Consider the following 16,932-nt stretch of genomic DNA (forward strand, 5'->3'; position numbering starts at 1 on the left):
TCATTTTCACTTAAACAATGCATTTTTGGAATTTCTATAATCTGTTTGTGTCTGTGTGGGATATCTTTCTTTTTTTTTTTTAAGAGATGCATGATAACTTACTAACAATTGAAAATCAGTCTTCCAATTAGACAGGGGCACCAAAAAGACGACAGTGGCACTATTATTTTTGTATATCACTGTTTTAATGTTTTTTCCCCCTTGGTTGAGTCCATATTCCTGTTGTCAACAGCACCCTGTTACCAGACATGTAATCTTTGCACTGGGTACTGTCTTTTGTTACAGGATCCCTATTTAAGCATCCGCATAGTGAATCAAAAACCTCTTTCTGGAAAAAATCTCTGTCACTGTCTTTCTAGTTGCATTGGTAGTTAGAAGGGGTCTTTAGTGTTAGGGCATTGGCTGTCTCAGGTCTCTGATTTACATCTTTTGTTTACATTCAGTTGCTAGAAGTAACCAAAGACATTACCAAAAAGAGATTCATGTTAGCACATTTGCCTTGTCTTTCATTAAAACTTTGATTTTTGGATCTTGTTATTTATTAGTTCCCTCTGTCTATTTCTTTACTTCCCAGTTTACACCTCTGCCTGTTTTCAGACCAGCCTTTTCTCTATTTCCATTTGCTGGTCATATTTTCTTATTGGAGTACCCACTACTCAGTCATAAAATAAGTGAGTGTGATATTGTGGTACAGCACGTTTAAGGGTCCATGGCAGTGTGCATAGGCTGTGCGCTCAGGCTCAGGGGGCATAGGTACACATGGTAGAAAGGCAGAGTGGCCTCTGGGTGTTGATGAGGAGATTGGCTGCACATAAGTGAAGAAAAAGTGTACTGAGTTTAAAGTTAAAGAAAGAAAGAAAGAAAGAAAGAAAGAAAGAAAGAAAGAAAGAAAGAAAGAAAGAAAGAAAGAAAGAAAGAAAGAAAGAAAGAAAGAAAGAAAGAGAGAGATGAGGCAGGCAGTCAAAAATTTTGTCCCGGATAGAGAAAGTGGATGACTGTCATGGAGCAGGGTTGCTCTTGCTGAGCACATAGAAAGCAGGAGAGACCAACCGGTCCCTGCTGAATGCTGAGGGATGGTGGCAGGAAATTTACTAGATATTCCTGTATTCCCAGCATAATTGACTTCAAAGTTAGGGAGAGAATCAAATGCATACACAATGCAATTAAAAACCATAAAGTATATATGGGGAATAGTGGTATTTTCATGCATGTTCTGGACACTCCCCGAAAAAGGATGAAACCAATGACAGTCCTGTTTCAAAGAGACAAAGGTTGACAAATTAGTAGAAAGACTAGAATATTGTAAAATCCTATTGTGGTGAAACGAGTTATAGTGGGATGTTAATTGTTTTAACTGTCAAATCCTTTTAGTGGCTTCATCGATTTAAGCTCAACCCATTGTAGCTCAGGTTGGTGTGGGACATGCATGTGCAGGCATGGAATAAAGTTATAGATGATTGCTGATACTGATAATATGACTCCACTCTATTTAGTCAGCTGAATAAAGTGTGGACAATTACATATCCAGAAAACTAAAAATTATTTTGATATGAATTTGTCCATCCATTCATTTTTGTCCTCTCTTTCTTAAGGTTAAGTTGTCAGAATACTAATATCAGTCTGTGGATCATTATTTACCTTGTAAATAATATCCAAGAATTTAGAAGCTACAATAGATCAACCTTTTCAGCTGCTACTTAGCAAAGGTTGCCCCTAAAAACTCTGTGCAAACAAGAAGACTTTTGACATACTGTATGCTACTGAAACTCCAACTATCACTTTGACAGAGCTAAAGAGTTCAGTAGCTCAGACTTGAGTAAAAGTGCATCATTCAGCCATATCAAGAGTTCTACATAACAATGGCCTGAGTGGAAGGGTGACACAGACATTACTCAAAAAAGAAAAAAAAATGCAAGTCCGGAGTTATCTAAAAACATGAGAGTAATTGATTTGATGTGGAGAAAAGTTTTATGGTCAAATGAGACAAAGGTAGAGCTTGTGTGGCACAAGTGAAACAATGACCACGCTATTTGAAAATTGCACTGCACAAGCGCCCAACTAACATGAACAACCGAGAACAAATGTGCCAAAATCACTCCTGTACAGTGTGCCAAGCTGGTGCATACTTACCCCTAAAGAGCTGTTATTGATGGCTATAGAAAATATGAAAAGAGTTGGCGAATTTGAGTTTAAGTAAAATGTATGTTTCCATTTTGTAAAAAATTGTTTCTATGATAAAATAATGTCACATTAAACAATAATCATAAATAATAATTTGGGGTTTCAGTGTGATAAAATAAAAATATCATAGAGAGCAAACTTTAAGTATAGGACTTGTTATTCCTTAAAATTAGAGAATTTGTTAAGGTTCTGAAAGCTTTTGCATGGCACTGTAATGTCTGCCCTTGTTTTGATTTAGTAAACTATAAATAGCTTAGCTATAGATTTGTTTGTGATTACACTTCTGTTTAAAAAAGCTTAATTTTCTAAAATGTTATTATCTTTGAAGATGCATTGATTTTCTTGAGCAACAGAGTATGTAATATATTGAGCAGCAAAACAGATTAAGAGAAGCCTAATTTCATTTAAATATAATATTAATGAAACATTACTGTGGCAACATCTGCGTTAAGAGACTTTCTGCCTTCTGTTTCTCCTCCAGAAATTTTGCAGTTCGCTCATTCACCAGCTCTTCCAAATTGTTTGCATACTGCTCCATGCGTAACAGAAGATTGTCTAGAATGTTTTCACTTCCTCTGAACTCACTGAAAATAAATGAAACAAGCTTCATACATTTTGTTGAAAGGTATGCAAAAGCATCTGCTTATGTGTTTTATATGACAGTGGTACTACTCTAAGCCAAGCAAAACAAATCACGGCATTGGGCCACTCTGTGCTTTTGTCATTATACCACAGATTATTCAAAATTACTCGATGAGCTAGAGGTGTGAGTTTAAAAATAGCAACACATGTTTTAGTTTTTTAGTTTAAAATGTACTAACCACTGACACCTTAAACAAAATTCAAAACCATGAAAATGATCACCTTATCTGGATGAGGGGTTTAAATTATAAAAAGAAATATGGATACAATACCTGTAAATGTAATATTTTAATAAGAAAACATCATCCATATTATATATGAAGGGTTATATTTCACTTTTTAAGCTTCTTCTTAATTAAAGCACACATTATTCAATATAAAAAATACATTTTATTAATCAATTAAAGTTCAAATACTAACTGGTTTCAAAGAAATAAATGGAGCCTTAGAATTTCCATCTGAGCTAAGGACCCCTAAAGTGTCTTAATGAAAATTGTTCATTTTAGGTAGCATGGCCCAGTAATAATAACATTCCGGTAACGGCATGTTCCAGCTGTCAGAATGAAGAAGGTGGCCTTCCAGGAAAAGCTCTCTGTAGGATCTCCTAGCTCAGTTGAGAGGTGCCAATGGGATACAAAGACTTCTGCAAAAGTAGTTATGAAAGCAAAAGCTTTGAGCATTACAGAAATTGAAAAGACCTTAGAGGAACACTATCAGATGGCCTTGAGGCTGTTCTGGTGAATTGTTCAATGCCTCAGAGAGGGAAGGCATGACCTTGCCCAGTCTGTGTTAAGAAGGGATGGAGAGGTGTTGAGGTCTTCTGGGGAAATTGTGGAGCGGTGGAAGGAACACTTTGAGAAACTCCTTAACTTGGTACATGCTGTTCTATCAGAATGCAGTCTTGGACACCTCTGGAATGGTGGCTCAAGGACTCCATGGTGGTAAGGCTGCTGGGGTAGGTGAAATCCGATTGGAGATGTTAAACCGACTTGACATTGTTGGGATAGTGTATTTAATGTTCCTATTTAATGTTGCATGGAAGATGGGTAATGTACCTTTGAAATGACAGACTGGTGTAGTGGTCCTCGTATTTAGGAATGGTAAACAGAGGGCATGTTCCAACTACAGATGAATTACACTTCTTAGGGGAGATTGTGTCTGATGGCTGAGTCTAAGATATGTGAGGAACAATGTGGATTCTACCCTGGCAATAGAATAGTAGACAAGCTCTTCTCCCTATTGCAGCTGCAGGAAGGTGCATTGGAATATGTACAGTACAGTGCAAAAGTTTTAGGCAGGTGTGAAAAAATGCTGTAAACAAAGAATGCTTTCAGAAATATAAATAATGATTGTTTATTGTTATCAATTTACAAAAGGCAAAGTGAGCGAACAAAAGAAAAATCTAAATCAAATCAATATTTTTTGTTACTACCTTTTGTCTTCAAACCAGCATCAATTCTTATAGGTACACTTGCACAAAGTCAGGGATTTTGTAGGATTCTAGTCAGGTGTTTGATCAACCAATTATACCAAACAGGTGCTAATGATCATCAATGTCAACGTAGGTTGAAACGCAGTCATTAACTGAAACAGAAACAGTTGTGTAGGAGGCTTAAAACTGGGTGAGGAACAGGCAAACTCTGCTACCAAGGTGAGGTTGTGGAAGACAGTTTCATGTCATGGCAAGACTGAGCACAGCAACAAGACACAAGGTAGTTATACTGCATCAGCAAGGTCTCTTAGGGTTTCAAGATGTGCTGTTCAAGCTCTTTTGAAGAAGCACAAAGAAACGGGCAATGTTGAGGATTGTAGATGCAGTGGTCGGCCAAGGAAACTTAGTGCAGCAGATGTAAGACACATCAAGCTTATTACCCTTCGAAATCGGAAGATGTCCAGCAGTGCCATCAGCTCAGAACTGGCAGAAACCAGTAGGACCCAGGTACACCCATCTACTGTCCAGAGAAGTCTGGCCAGAAGTGGTCTTCATGGAAGAGTTGCAGCCAAAAAGCCATACCTCTGATGTGGAAACAAGGCCAAGCGACTCAAGTATGCACGAAAACATAGGAACTGGGGTGCAGAAAAATGGCAGCAGGTGCTCTGGACTGATGAGTCAAAATTTGAAATATCTGGCTGTAGTAGAAGGCAGTTTGTTCGTCGAAAGAGCTGGAGAGCGGTACAATAATGAGTGTCTGCAGGCAACAGTGAAGCATGGTGGAGGTTCCTTGAACGTTTGGGGCTGCATTTCTGCAAATGGAGTTGGAGATTTGGTCAGGATTAATGGTGTTCTCAATGCTGAGAAATACAGGCAGATACTTATCCATCATGCAATACCATCAGGGAGGCGTATGATTGGCTCCAAATTTATTCTGCAGCAGGACAACGACCCCAAACATACAACCAAAGTCATTAAGAACTATCTTCAGCGTAAAGAAGAACAAGAAGTCCTGAAAGTGATGGTATGTCCCCCACAGAGCCCTGATCTCAACATTACCGAGTGTGTCTGGGATTACATGAAGAGACAGAAGGATGTGAGGAAGCCTACATCCACAGAAGATCTGTGGTTAGTTCTCCAAGATGTTTGGAACAACCTACCAGCCGAGTTCCTTCCAAAACTGTGTGTAAGTGTACCTAGAAGAATTGATGCTGTTTTGAAGGCAAAGGGTGGTCACACCAAATATTGATTTGATTTAGATTTCTCATTTGTTCATTCACTGCATTTTGTTGATTGATGAAAATAAATGATTAACACTTCTATTTTTGAAAGCATTCTTTGTTTACAGCATTTTTTCACACCTACCTAAAACTTTTGCACAGTACTGTATGTGTTTGGTAGATCTGAAAAAAGCATGTAACCCAGTGTGTCCCTAGGCCTTTGTTGTGGGTGCTATAGGAAAATTGGTTAAGAGGGCCGCTCTTTCATGCTATGCATTCCCTATATGAATGTAGTGAGAGCTATGTCTAAATGCTTATTATTAAGTCAAATTCATTCACTTGGGTGTCAGACTCCATCAAGGATCTGTCTTGTCAAGATTTTCTGTCATAGCTCCTGTTTGTGGTTTTCATGGACAGGATATCAAGATGCAGCCAAGAATGTGAGGGTGTCCCTTTGGGGAGAGATGAAGGGAGGTAACGTGAAATTGACAAGTCAAATGGAGCACTAGTTTGTGATGGTGAGGCAGGAGCGGAGTGTAAAGACAAAAATTCAGCTTACTGGTCAATCCACATCCCTGTCCCACATGAGCTGTGGGTAGTGACTAAAAGAATGTGATTGCAAGCACAATCAACAGGAATTAGGTTACTTTGCATGGTGCCGGCCTGATGCTCTGTGATAGGGTGAGAAGATCAGTAATTCAGGATAGCGTCAGAGTGGAGTAGCTGCTTTTTCTAATCAAGAAGTGCTAATTGAGGTGGTTTGGGCAAAGCTGTGAAGATGCCCAAGGGGCAGCTCCCCCTAAAACTGCTCTGGCTATGTCCCACTGTGTGAAGACAATGTGGCAGGCCCTGTACCTGGGGACAGGAAAGTGTGGGCTGTCTTGGCCTGCTCCATGACCCTCACCAGGAAAGGAGGTTTTAGAAGATGAGATGTGATGAGATGAGGTCTTCCAGTAATAGAAAGGATTAGCTTTTAAGTAAAAAAGTGGTTGGAAGACATGCCATCAAATGCTGTAACACTCTAGGATCAGTGTTGGTACCTGCATAAAAATAATTTTGATGTTCAACTAGATAGATAGATAGATAGATAGATAGATAGATAGATAGATAGATAGATAGATAGATAGATAGATAGATACTTTATTAATCCCCAAGGGGAAATTCACATAAAAGAAAGGTGTAAATGGGTGTCATCTGTGTACGAATGAAAATTAACATTATGTTTTCTAATGATAGATCCCAGTGGAAGCATGTAAAGTGAAAACAGTAAAGGTCCTATTACTGAGCCTTGCGGGACACCATATCTCAATCCTATGTATAAAGATGGAGTACTGTCAGCACATTTCTGTACATACAGTAATCAATTTGATAAATAAGAACTAAGCCAGTCAAGGGCATTGCTTGTAAGCCCAATGTCATTTCCCAGCCTGTGTAGTAAAATAGAATGGTCAATACTGTCAAATGCTGTCCTTAAATCTAACAACATTATTGCAGTGGAGTTTCCTTCATCAGAGGATATCAGAATGTCGTTTACAACAAATGTTAGTGCCGTTTCTGTGCTATGACCAGTGTGAAAGCCAGACTGGAATTTCTCAAATAATTTGTGATGCATAATGTGTGACTGAAGCTGATTTGGGACTACTTTTGCAAGTATTTTAGAGAGAAAGGGTAAATTTGAAATGGGTCTATGATTATTAAGTAAATGTGGGTCTAGGTCTTACTTTTTAAGTAATGACGTGATGATTGACACTTTTAGTGCATCAAATGCTGTGCCTTGCAATAATAAGCTATTGATAATGTTAAGAACATAGTGCTGCAAGAACATCCATTGCACTTTATGCTAGTTTTGTTGGCACTGGGTCTAGGGAACAAGTAGTAGGTTTCATTTTAGAAATTAAAGTTAAGATTTCCTGTTCTGTTACAGGATTAAAATTTATAAAGTGTTGAATGCAAGGTGTGACAGAGTTTGCCAAGCTTTTATGCAGTTTGAACTGTGATGATGAGATCCGGGATCTTGTATGTTTAATTTTCTCAATAAAGAAGTTCAGAAAGTCTGTACTGCTAATATCTGTTGGTATTTTGCACTGCAGATTTGAATTCCAATTTTTTTTTTTTTTTGTTCTTTATTTCGCCTTATACAATTTCTTGTATTAGGAATTTGGTAGTTTTTGCATACCCCTTGGGGTCAGAGCGCAGGGTCAGCCATTGTACAGCGCCCCTGGAGCAATTACAGGTTAAGGGCCTTGCTCAAGGGCCCAGCAGAGCAGTGGACTTTTGGCAGCGACGGGGATTCGAACCGGCAACCTTCGGGATACCAGCGCAGATCCTTAGCCTCAGAGCCACCACTCCGCCCTAATGTGTTAATTTAAATTAAATTTGTTAATTTAGTAACTGTTCTAAACAGTACCCGAGGATTTTTATTATCGTTATCTATTATTTTAGAATAGTTAGCTGAGCGAGCTTTAAAGAGAGCTTTTTTATATTTTTTTATACTCTCTGTCCATGAAATTTAAAAGACCGGAAGCTTTATTGTTCTCCATCTGTGCTCAAGTTTTTGACACTCTAATTTAAGAGTTGAAGTGCTCTCATTGAATCAGAGTGAGTTTCTATGTGCTTTGACCATTTTGTTTTGGGGGGAGCCATTGTATCCAGAGCATCTCTCAAGATTAGATTAAAATTTGAATCTATATTTTTTTCCACACATTTGATGTTAACTGATCTAATTGGTTTTTCACATTTACATCTGATGTTATTTGATGCAAATGGTTTTCCACAATTAAACTTAACTTACTCAAAGTACTGTATCTATAAATTTTGAAACAGAATTACAATCTAGATGTTGCACTGTTTTTGTTTTAAACTGTGAGTGTATTGGTAAGGGCAGAACCAAATCAAACATAATTAAGTAGTGATCAGATAGATAGATAGATAGATAGATAGATAGATAGATAGATAGATAGATAGATAGATAGATAGATAGATAGATAGATAGATAGATAGATAGATAGATAGATAGATAGATAGATAGATAGATAGATAGATAGATAGATAGATACTTTAATATTCCCAAGGGGAAATTCACATACTCCAGCAGCAGCATATTGATAAAAAACAATATTAAATTAAAGAGTGATAAAAATGCAGGTATAACAGACAATAACTTTGTATAATGTTAATGTTTACCCCCCCCCCCCCCCCCCCCCCCCCCCCCCGAGTGGAACAGAAGAGTCGCATAGTGTAGGGGAGGAACGATCTCCTCAGTCTGTCAGTGGAGCAGGACAGTGACAGCAGTCTGTCGCTGAAGCTGCTCCTCTGTCTGGAGATGATACACTTTAGTGGATGCAGTGGACTCTCCATGATTGACAGGAGCCTGCTCAGTGCCCGTCGCTCTGTCACGGATGTCAAACTGTACAGCTCCGTGCCTACAATAGAGTCTGCCTTCCAGTTTGTCCAGGCGTGAGGCGTCCCTCTTCTTTATGCTGCCTCCCCAGCATACCACCGCGTAGAAGAGGGCGCTCTCCACAACCGTCTGATAGAACATCTGCAGCATCTTATTGCAGATGTTGAAAGACGCCAGCCTTCTAAGGAAGTATAGTCGGCTCTGTCCTCTCTTGCAAAGAGCATCAGTATTGGCAGTCCAGTCCAATTTATCATCCAGCTGCACTCCCAGATATTTATAGGTCTGTACCCTCTGCACACAGTCACCTCTGATGATCATAGGGTCCATGAGGGGCCTGGGCCTCCTAAAATCCACCACCAGCTCCTTGGTTTTGCTGGTGTTCTGTTGTAGGTGGTTTGAGTCGCACCATTTAACAAAGTCCTTGATTAGGTTCCTATACTCCTCCTCCTGCCCACTCCTGATGCAGCCCATGATAGCAGTGTCGTCAGCGAACTTTTGCACGTGGCAGGACTCCGAGTTGTATTGGAAGTCCGATGTATATAGGCTGAACAGGACCGGAGAAAGTACAGTCCCCTGCGGTGTTCCTGTGTTGCTGACCACAATGTAGAACCTGCAGTTCCTGAGACGCACATACTGAGGTCTGTCTGTAAGATAGTCCACTATCCATCTACTCCCATCTCTGTCAGCTTGTCCCTAAGGAACAGAGATTGGATGGTGTTGAAGGCGCTAGAGAAGTCCAGAAACATAATTCTTACAGCACCACTGCCTCTGTCCAAGTGGGAGAGGGATCGATGTAGCATATAGATGATGGCATCCTCCGCTCCCACCTTCTCCTGGTATGCGAACTGCAGAGGGTCGAGGGCATGGCGGACCTGTGGCCTCAGGTGGTGAAGCAGCAGCCGCTCTATGGTCTTCATCACATGTGATGTCAGAGCGACAGGCCGGAAGTCATTCAGCTCACTAGGATGTGATACCTTTGGGATTGGGCTGATGCTAGATGTTTTCCAAAGCCTCGGGACTCTCCCCTGTTCCAGGCTCAGGTTGAAGATGCGCTGTAGAGGACTCCCCAGCTCCAACGCACATGCCTTCAGCAGTCGTGGCGATACTCCATCTGGACCCACTGCTTTGCTGGCACAAAGTCTCCTCAGCTCTCTGCTTACCTGGGCTGCTGTAATTGTGAGTGGGGTGAAACTCTCTCTTCTGGTATCAGCAGAAGGATGGATGGACGGCCACGGGAGTCAGGACTTGGGAATGTGGTGTCCTCCACGTGAGAGCCTTGGCCATTGGAGGAATTCCCAGGTCACTGTCAGGGGGAGCCAACCGGAGCCAAGGATCGGAAAGGCGACTGACAGTAGTAGCAGAAATAGGCAGAAGGTCAGCTGCATTAAGAGCGTCTCGCCTGTTGCAGGGCCCGCATGGAAGAAGCAGGTGTAACGCTAACGCTAACAGAAAAGGAGCATCGGGCAGGTCATTTGTTTTTTTTTAAGACTGCTTCCTGAAGTGTGTTTTAACTTCGTTTTAAAGGATTGTTGTTTTTGTATTTTAACCTCGAAATATTTCTTTTAATGGATTATTTATTTAATGAAGACTTTTGAATGCACTGCTGCACTTTACTTTGAACACTGTGTTGATTTATTTTGAATAAAAGCACTTTGCACATTTTTTACATCATCTCCTTGTTCATTGTTATTGCCTCACTGTCTAGCTCATCGGTGACATTACCGATGGTGTTGGGTTCAAAGGCTCCCTAACAGCCGATGGAAGCACGGAGCTGAACCCGCATCGTCACACGCCGCCCTGAGCTGGGCTCGGAGTTCCTTCTGTACGCGCTTGAGCTGATGCTAATCACCGCCTTTAAAAGCCCTTTTCTTCTGGTTCAAAAGGCCCTTGATGTCACTTGTAATCCATGGCTTGTTGTTAGCATAGCAGCGTACTGTTCTTATTGGAACTACAATGTCCATACAGAAGTTGATGTAGTCAGTACTGCAGTCAACAACCTCCTCAATGTTCTCACTATATGATCCCTGCAGGATATCCCAGTCCGTAGTTCCAAAGCAGTCTCTCAGAGCCTGCTCTGCCTCAGGGGACCACTTCCTGAATGAGCGTGTGGTTGTAGGTAGCTCCCTCACTCTTGGTTTGTTGTCAGGATGAAGCAGAACCAGGTTATGATCTGCTTTCCCAAGCACAGGCAGCGGGGTGGCGCTGTATGCGTCTTTAATGTTTACATACAGTAGGTCAATAGTCCTATTTCTCCGGGTGTTACAATCCACATACTGGGAGAAGGCAGGTAATGTTTTGTCCAGCGTCACATGGTTAAAATCTCCAGTGATTAGCACAAGCTCCTTGGGGTGCTGCATTTGTAGTTTATCAACAGCAGAATGGATGTATTGTATTGTTTGTATTTCAGTACTGAAAGTGTTGGACTAAGACTGAAAAGAAATTTTGAGTAAGTGTTGCTGAAGCATACAGATATCTTGAAAATGGAATATTTAAACAAAAATCAAACTGTTTGAAATCTGATGTCTACAATTGTGTTTTTTTTAGTCACTACCATGGTCACAAAAAAACAATTACTAACATATATAAAACACAACCTACAGAATATTCCTGTAAAGGAGGCATTAGATTGAACATGAACATGTTATATGTTTGTCTGTCTTGAGTTATAACTTTTGTGTCAAAACATATCTTAATTCTATAACCCTTGTGTTTATCAATATATGTTCTTATACTGTTACTTAAGTTAAACAACATGGCATTCCAATTGACAGGGAAAGGTAAGGGAATAAACTGTAAATCTCATTGAAATCTGTCAATGCTTACTGATGGATAATTAATTTCCACAAGGGAAGCCACAACCTATGCCAGAGCATTGTGTATAAGGTAACAATCAGCCTAGATAGGGCAAACGTTCTTCACAGGGTAAATGCACATATCAGGACAATTTAGAGTTGCTAGTCAATATAACAGAAATGTTTTTGGTATGTGGGAAAGATCATTGGAGACATGGGGAAAATGTGCACTTCCATGCAGGAATTTCAATTTAAATTACTGGTGACACTGTAAACACCACCATGCCTCCCTAGATGTTCTTTTTTATTTACCAAAAATTATTTAATTTTAATTAATTTATGCATTTTTGAGTAATTCACGTTCTAGCTTTTGAATATTTGTCTCTAAATATAAAAAGTGAAAAAAATTTCATAAACTACTGCCATGTTCATTATGCATATATGTTATGAGTAAAGCCTGGAAATTGCATAAACCTAGCATTACCTGGATTAAGCGAGGTTTATCCAGAAGACCTGGGTAAAGTTGGAATAACATGTGAGCTTCTAACTTTACCCATGTGTTCTATTGGAATAATGCAAGCTTTACCTGGGTAATTCTAGGTTTATCCAATTTCTAGCTTTACCTGTAACATATATATATATATATATATATATATATATATATATATATATATATATATATATATATATTCAGGATAAATATATACAGTATATATTTATAAAATACTAAGGGTTGTTCACTGGGCCTTCAACTAATCTTAATCTTTGCGTCAATTGAGAATTTATGCTGTGGTATGTGTAACGTGCCACATGAGTTGGATGTACGGGCTAGCTTATCCACAAAATTGTGCTTCATGTCTTTCCTGTGCACTGTGGCAGACCGGAAAAGCACAGCAATACTTTCACATGGCATTGCTGATAAAAAAAGAATCAAGGCAAGCTCTGCTAACAGTGAAGCAAATTTCACAGGATGACTGATCATTTTCATCTTAAGTGGCAGTACTAAACTCTGAGAAAGAAAGCCATACATAACCAAAGAAGAGGAGGTGTGGGCTTCCTCTGCCATATTATTGGGCTTTAGGCCCTTTACATGGCAAGTGGCAGCATGACCAGATAACAAGGATCAGAAGAAAAAATGGCAAGAGCATGCAGCATGTCTATCAGATGACCTCAAATGGCAGAGAAAGGAATTGCAGCAACCTTGACAGAGTGACCTGAAATGCTGTGTTTCATGAGAGATGCATGAACCACCAGTCATTAAGGACCAAAGGCCTGAGTGTTACAAATAATGATAAATAATAGCAATTACACCAATACATTTAACATTAGCATTAATAAGTAGCTACTAATAACCTCTGATTAACAAAAATATTCTAATATGTATGAGTGTAGCTTTTACAGTTAATGATTTAAAATTTTAAACAGTTCCTTCTGCTTTTGATAGCTGTGTTTACACCTTTCAGTAAAAACTCTACATTTTACTTTCCAGCACTGGATAGAATTCTGAAGTAAACTGGTTTGTAACTGAATCCTTCAGCTATATATCTGAGGACTCAGTGATAAATGTGGTTCTTTAAGTATTTTTCTGTAGATCTGTATTATTTTCAGGAAACTTACATTGTGTTTTTAAAATTTGGAAACACTTTTTTCAAATGAGGTATCGTTCTTTTGAATTTTCTTGTTTGTTTTCTCATTATTTTGTATAAAAGTAAGCAGTTCCTTCAGATGATGTAAAACATTGATTTGTCTAGAAGTAACCTCCAAAAACAAAGAAAGAGGAAATTACTATTTAGTTTTGGAGTGGAATGTGGCACTTTGGTTAATGTGGTTGCCACAGAAATCTTGTGTTCAGGTTATGAACCCCATGCCAATCAATGTCTTTGTGAGTGGATTCATGGCCACTGCCACATTATTTGTAGTAATGACCCTGTTGCTAGTATTATAATGCATGACCTGTTATGTCATCTCTTTACTAACACCCAAAACCTGGTTAGGGTGGTAATAAAGAGGCTACCTCAGAGACCACTCTCTTTAAAAGCAACAAAAGACTCAGGGGTGCATGACAGTGATGAGCAATTAACAAATAATTTGTTCTGTTTTGAATGACTTCTCAATGAATTATACAAATCGACGGAGAAATTTGAAACACCATGTGTTAAAGCACAGATTTAATTACTGTCCATCTGGTTTATGATCCTTGTTCACTTCACTTATTATTCTTTTGAGTATGAACTGAATTATTACAGGTGAATCAGATCTCTGTCACCAATTATTCTCTTATTTAACATACAAGTATACAAGTATAATTCAGCAACAACACATGGATATTAGAATGTATAAATTGTTTATTTTGTGAAGTTCATTATTGCCATTGTTTTAAGCAATATTAAATTAATATATTTGCACTGCTTTGTATATTAACAAATTATTCTCACAAAACTGAACCATATGAAACAATTATTTGCTTTCAACTTTACTGTAGTGCACACTTTTTATTGCTCATTGACTGTACCTGGCATATATCATTCACTGATTCTTTCAAATCATTAACCGTGAATGAGTCAGACGGTTCTCATTCGATTCTCAACTTGAATCGTAACTTGAAAATGAGACACACAAATCTTGCTTATTTTTGATTGTTGAAAGTATTGTCTTTTTTAATTATGCATTTTCAATATGTTGTCATACTTCAAGCTGTCAATGATGATACTATTATACAATATGAATTATGGAAAATATTTGATATAATTAAATATCTATCTATCTATCTATCTATCTATCTATCTATCTATCTATCTATCTATCTATCTATCTATATGTATATACTAGGGGGTTCTGCCCCCTACTCGCTTTGCTCACCAACCCCCGGACAGACACTGTGCGCTAGCCACTTCGCAGCTCTGCCACTCACGTATGGTGAAGCGGATGTACAATTTAAACACATTGTTATTTTCATGGGAATTGTTACATATGCATAATAGAACTAACTATTTTACATTACAGCGAGTGATTAACCATAGTAAAAAATAGTAAAATGTAATAAATTGAAAGAAAATTATGTTTCATGCAGCCATAGAGGATACTGTTGCGTTACACGTTTTTGTTCTGTTTGGCTTTGAAATTAACACGCAAATACTTTTTAAACTTACACTTTTACTGTAAAACTTCAGTAAAAACAATATTTGGAATTAACTTTTCATCCAAATCTCATTGAATTTTGATTCCGTGGTTGGACTTACATTGTGACAACGGAATGTATAACTGCCCGTGATTGAATATCGTTTCTTTCTCTCTAGTAAATAAACTGACTATTTGAAATGTTTGTCCTTGCGATTTTTTAATTGTCATTGCAAAATCTATTCTAACGGGAAACAGTCAATGTTTTAATACGAACGGCACATCAAGATCTCCTTTGGTGTCTAATGTTATCCGCAAAATATGTACTATATTACCATTCTTGTCGCCTGTTAAAATTTTACATGTTAGAATTGTTTGACCAATTTTCAATAAATCTAATCTTGTCCCATTGCATAGCCCATCACTCATACAGTACATACATTATTCAATAACATTACGATACATCCTTCTTTCAACAGTAATTCGGTCGGTGGAAGACCGGACGGTGTTAACGGTTATGGATATTCTACGGGAGATTGTAAGTTGTTGTTTTCATCTTCTGCACCATCACCACCAACTCCTTCAGCAAAGTCTATTGATACACATTTAACCAATTTGCCGTGTAACTGATCGACAAGTTTCGTGTTAATTCGTTTAACTTCATCGTTTTTCGGTGCTAGGAGTGCCTATGTGCTAATTTCTTCTGCTGATAACCCTTCTGGATAAAATTCTTCAATAACATTTGGACATAATAAGTCTTCTTTTATTGGGAACCTAAAGTGAGGAAAACGTAAAAATTTATAAGAGCTAAGAGCGTAGGAACTGTGTCTGACAAAAGCATTCACACAAATGAGAGATGAGAGGACCGTGGTCGTGGGCTGTTAATCGGAAATGGTTGAGATGAGGACGGGACCCCCTCTACCAACTTGAAAGAATCTCTTGGAAATAGTCTCGTCTAAAGATTTTCTTTTATTTTATATATATATATATATAGATATAGATATATATATATATATATAGATATAGATATAGATATATAGATATAGATATAGATATAGATATAGATATAGATATATATAGATATAGATATAGATATAGATATATATAGATATAGATATATATAGATATAGATATATAGATATATATATAGATATAGATATATATAGATATAGATATATAGATATATAGATATATATATATATATAGAGAGAGAGAGAGAGAGAGAGAGAAAGAGATAGAACATATTTTTGCAATTCATTCAAGAAGAATTGTGCCACCAAATTTTTTTGCTCTGTCAATGGTTCTACCCTATTGATTCATTTAGATGGATAGTACGAAAGAATTGTATCAGTAAAGTGAATTGTAATGTCGCTCAGTACTGAAGAAGAACCAGGCACCACAAAAGAAAGTTCCAGACTAGAATACCAAGAGCACCATTATGGCTGTCACTAATCCCATACGTACTATAAGGGCATGGTAGGAAGTGACCCAGACAATGGCACATTCTAGCTACTTCTACTCAAAAGTTGTGTTGGAACAAAGTCTGGTCATCAACTAGCAGGAGAAGGAGAACCAAAATGCCGAGACAGACACAAAAGATGTGATTATTTTGTAAACCTGGCTACATAATGGAATAATTAAAAACTTACATGTTAGGGTCTAATTTCTTCACTGATATTTTTAAAATGGAAAAGTCAGGTCTCTCAGAAGGTTTCTCACTCCAGCAGGATTTCATTAAATTCTCCAGATTCTGAGGACAACCCACTTTATCAGTGTGGGGTCGGAAAGGATTATTGTACTCTGTCTTTACCTTTTCAACAATTTCTGCAATAAAGGCAATACATATTAACATGTGGTTTTATTGTATCATTTTTTATTATTAAAATTTGAAAATATTAACTAAAATATCTTCCAAAAAAATTTAAGCTTGAACAATTGTATCACCAGACCATTTGAGCCATTGTCGCTATTATGAAAAGCATGGTTTCAAGAACTTTAGACTTTAGTCCATCAAGTATGTTAGGTTGGCTTATAAATAAGACATCCAAATATCTCATCTAGACACTTTATTTGAAGGTTTTCAAGGTTTCTGCTTTAAATACAGCTTATTCCATATACCCACAACTCGTTATGTCAAGAAGTACTTCT

General features: G+C 38.1%; 1 protein-coding gene across 1 annotated transcript in view; it reads right to left on the bottom strand.

Moving 5' to 3' along the window:
• Positions 1 to 16,932, bottom strand: part of si:dkey-37g12.1 (atrial natriuretic peptide receptor 1) — a 169,383-nt gene that overhangs the window by 19,006 nt on the left and 133,445 nt on the right. The window contains exons 20-21 of the mRNA XM_051928534.1: positions 16,434 to 16,608; positions 2,613 to 2,765 (exon numbers count right to left, since the gene is read on the bottom strand). Of these exons, the coding sequence (XP_051784494.1) occupies positions 2,613 to 2,765; positions 16,434 to 16,608 (328 nt within the window). The remainder of the gene's footprint in view (positions 1 to 2,612; positions 2,766 to 16,433; positions 16,609 to 16,932) is intronic.

The sequence above is a fragment of the Erpetoichthys calabaricus genome, chromosome 5, assembly GCF_900747795.2.
Source record: "Erpetoichthys calabaricus chromosome 5, fErpCal1.3, whole genome shotgun sequence".
Taxonomy (NCBI): Eukaryota; Metazoa; Chordata; class Cladistia; order Polypteriformes; family Polypteridae; genus Erpetoichthys; species Erpetoichthys calabaricus.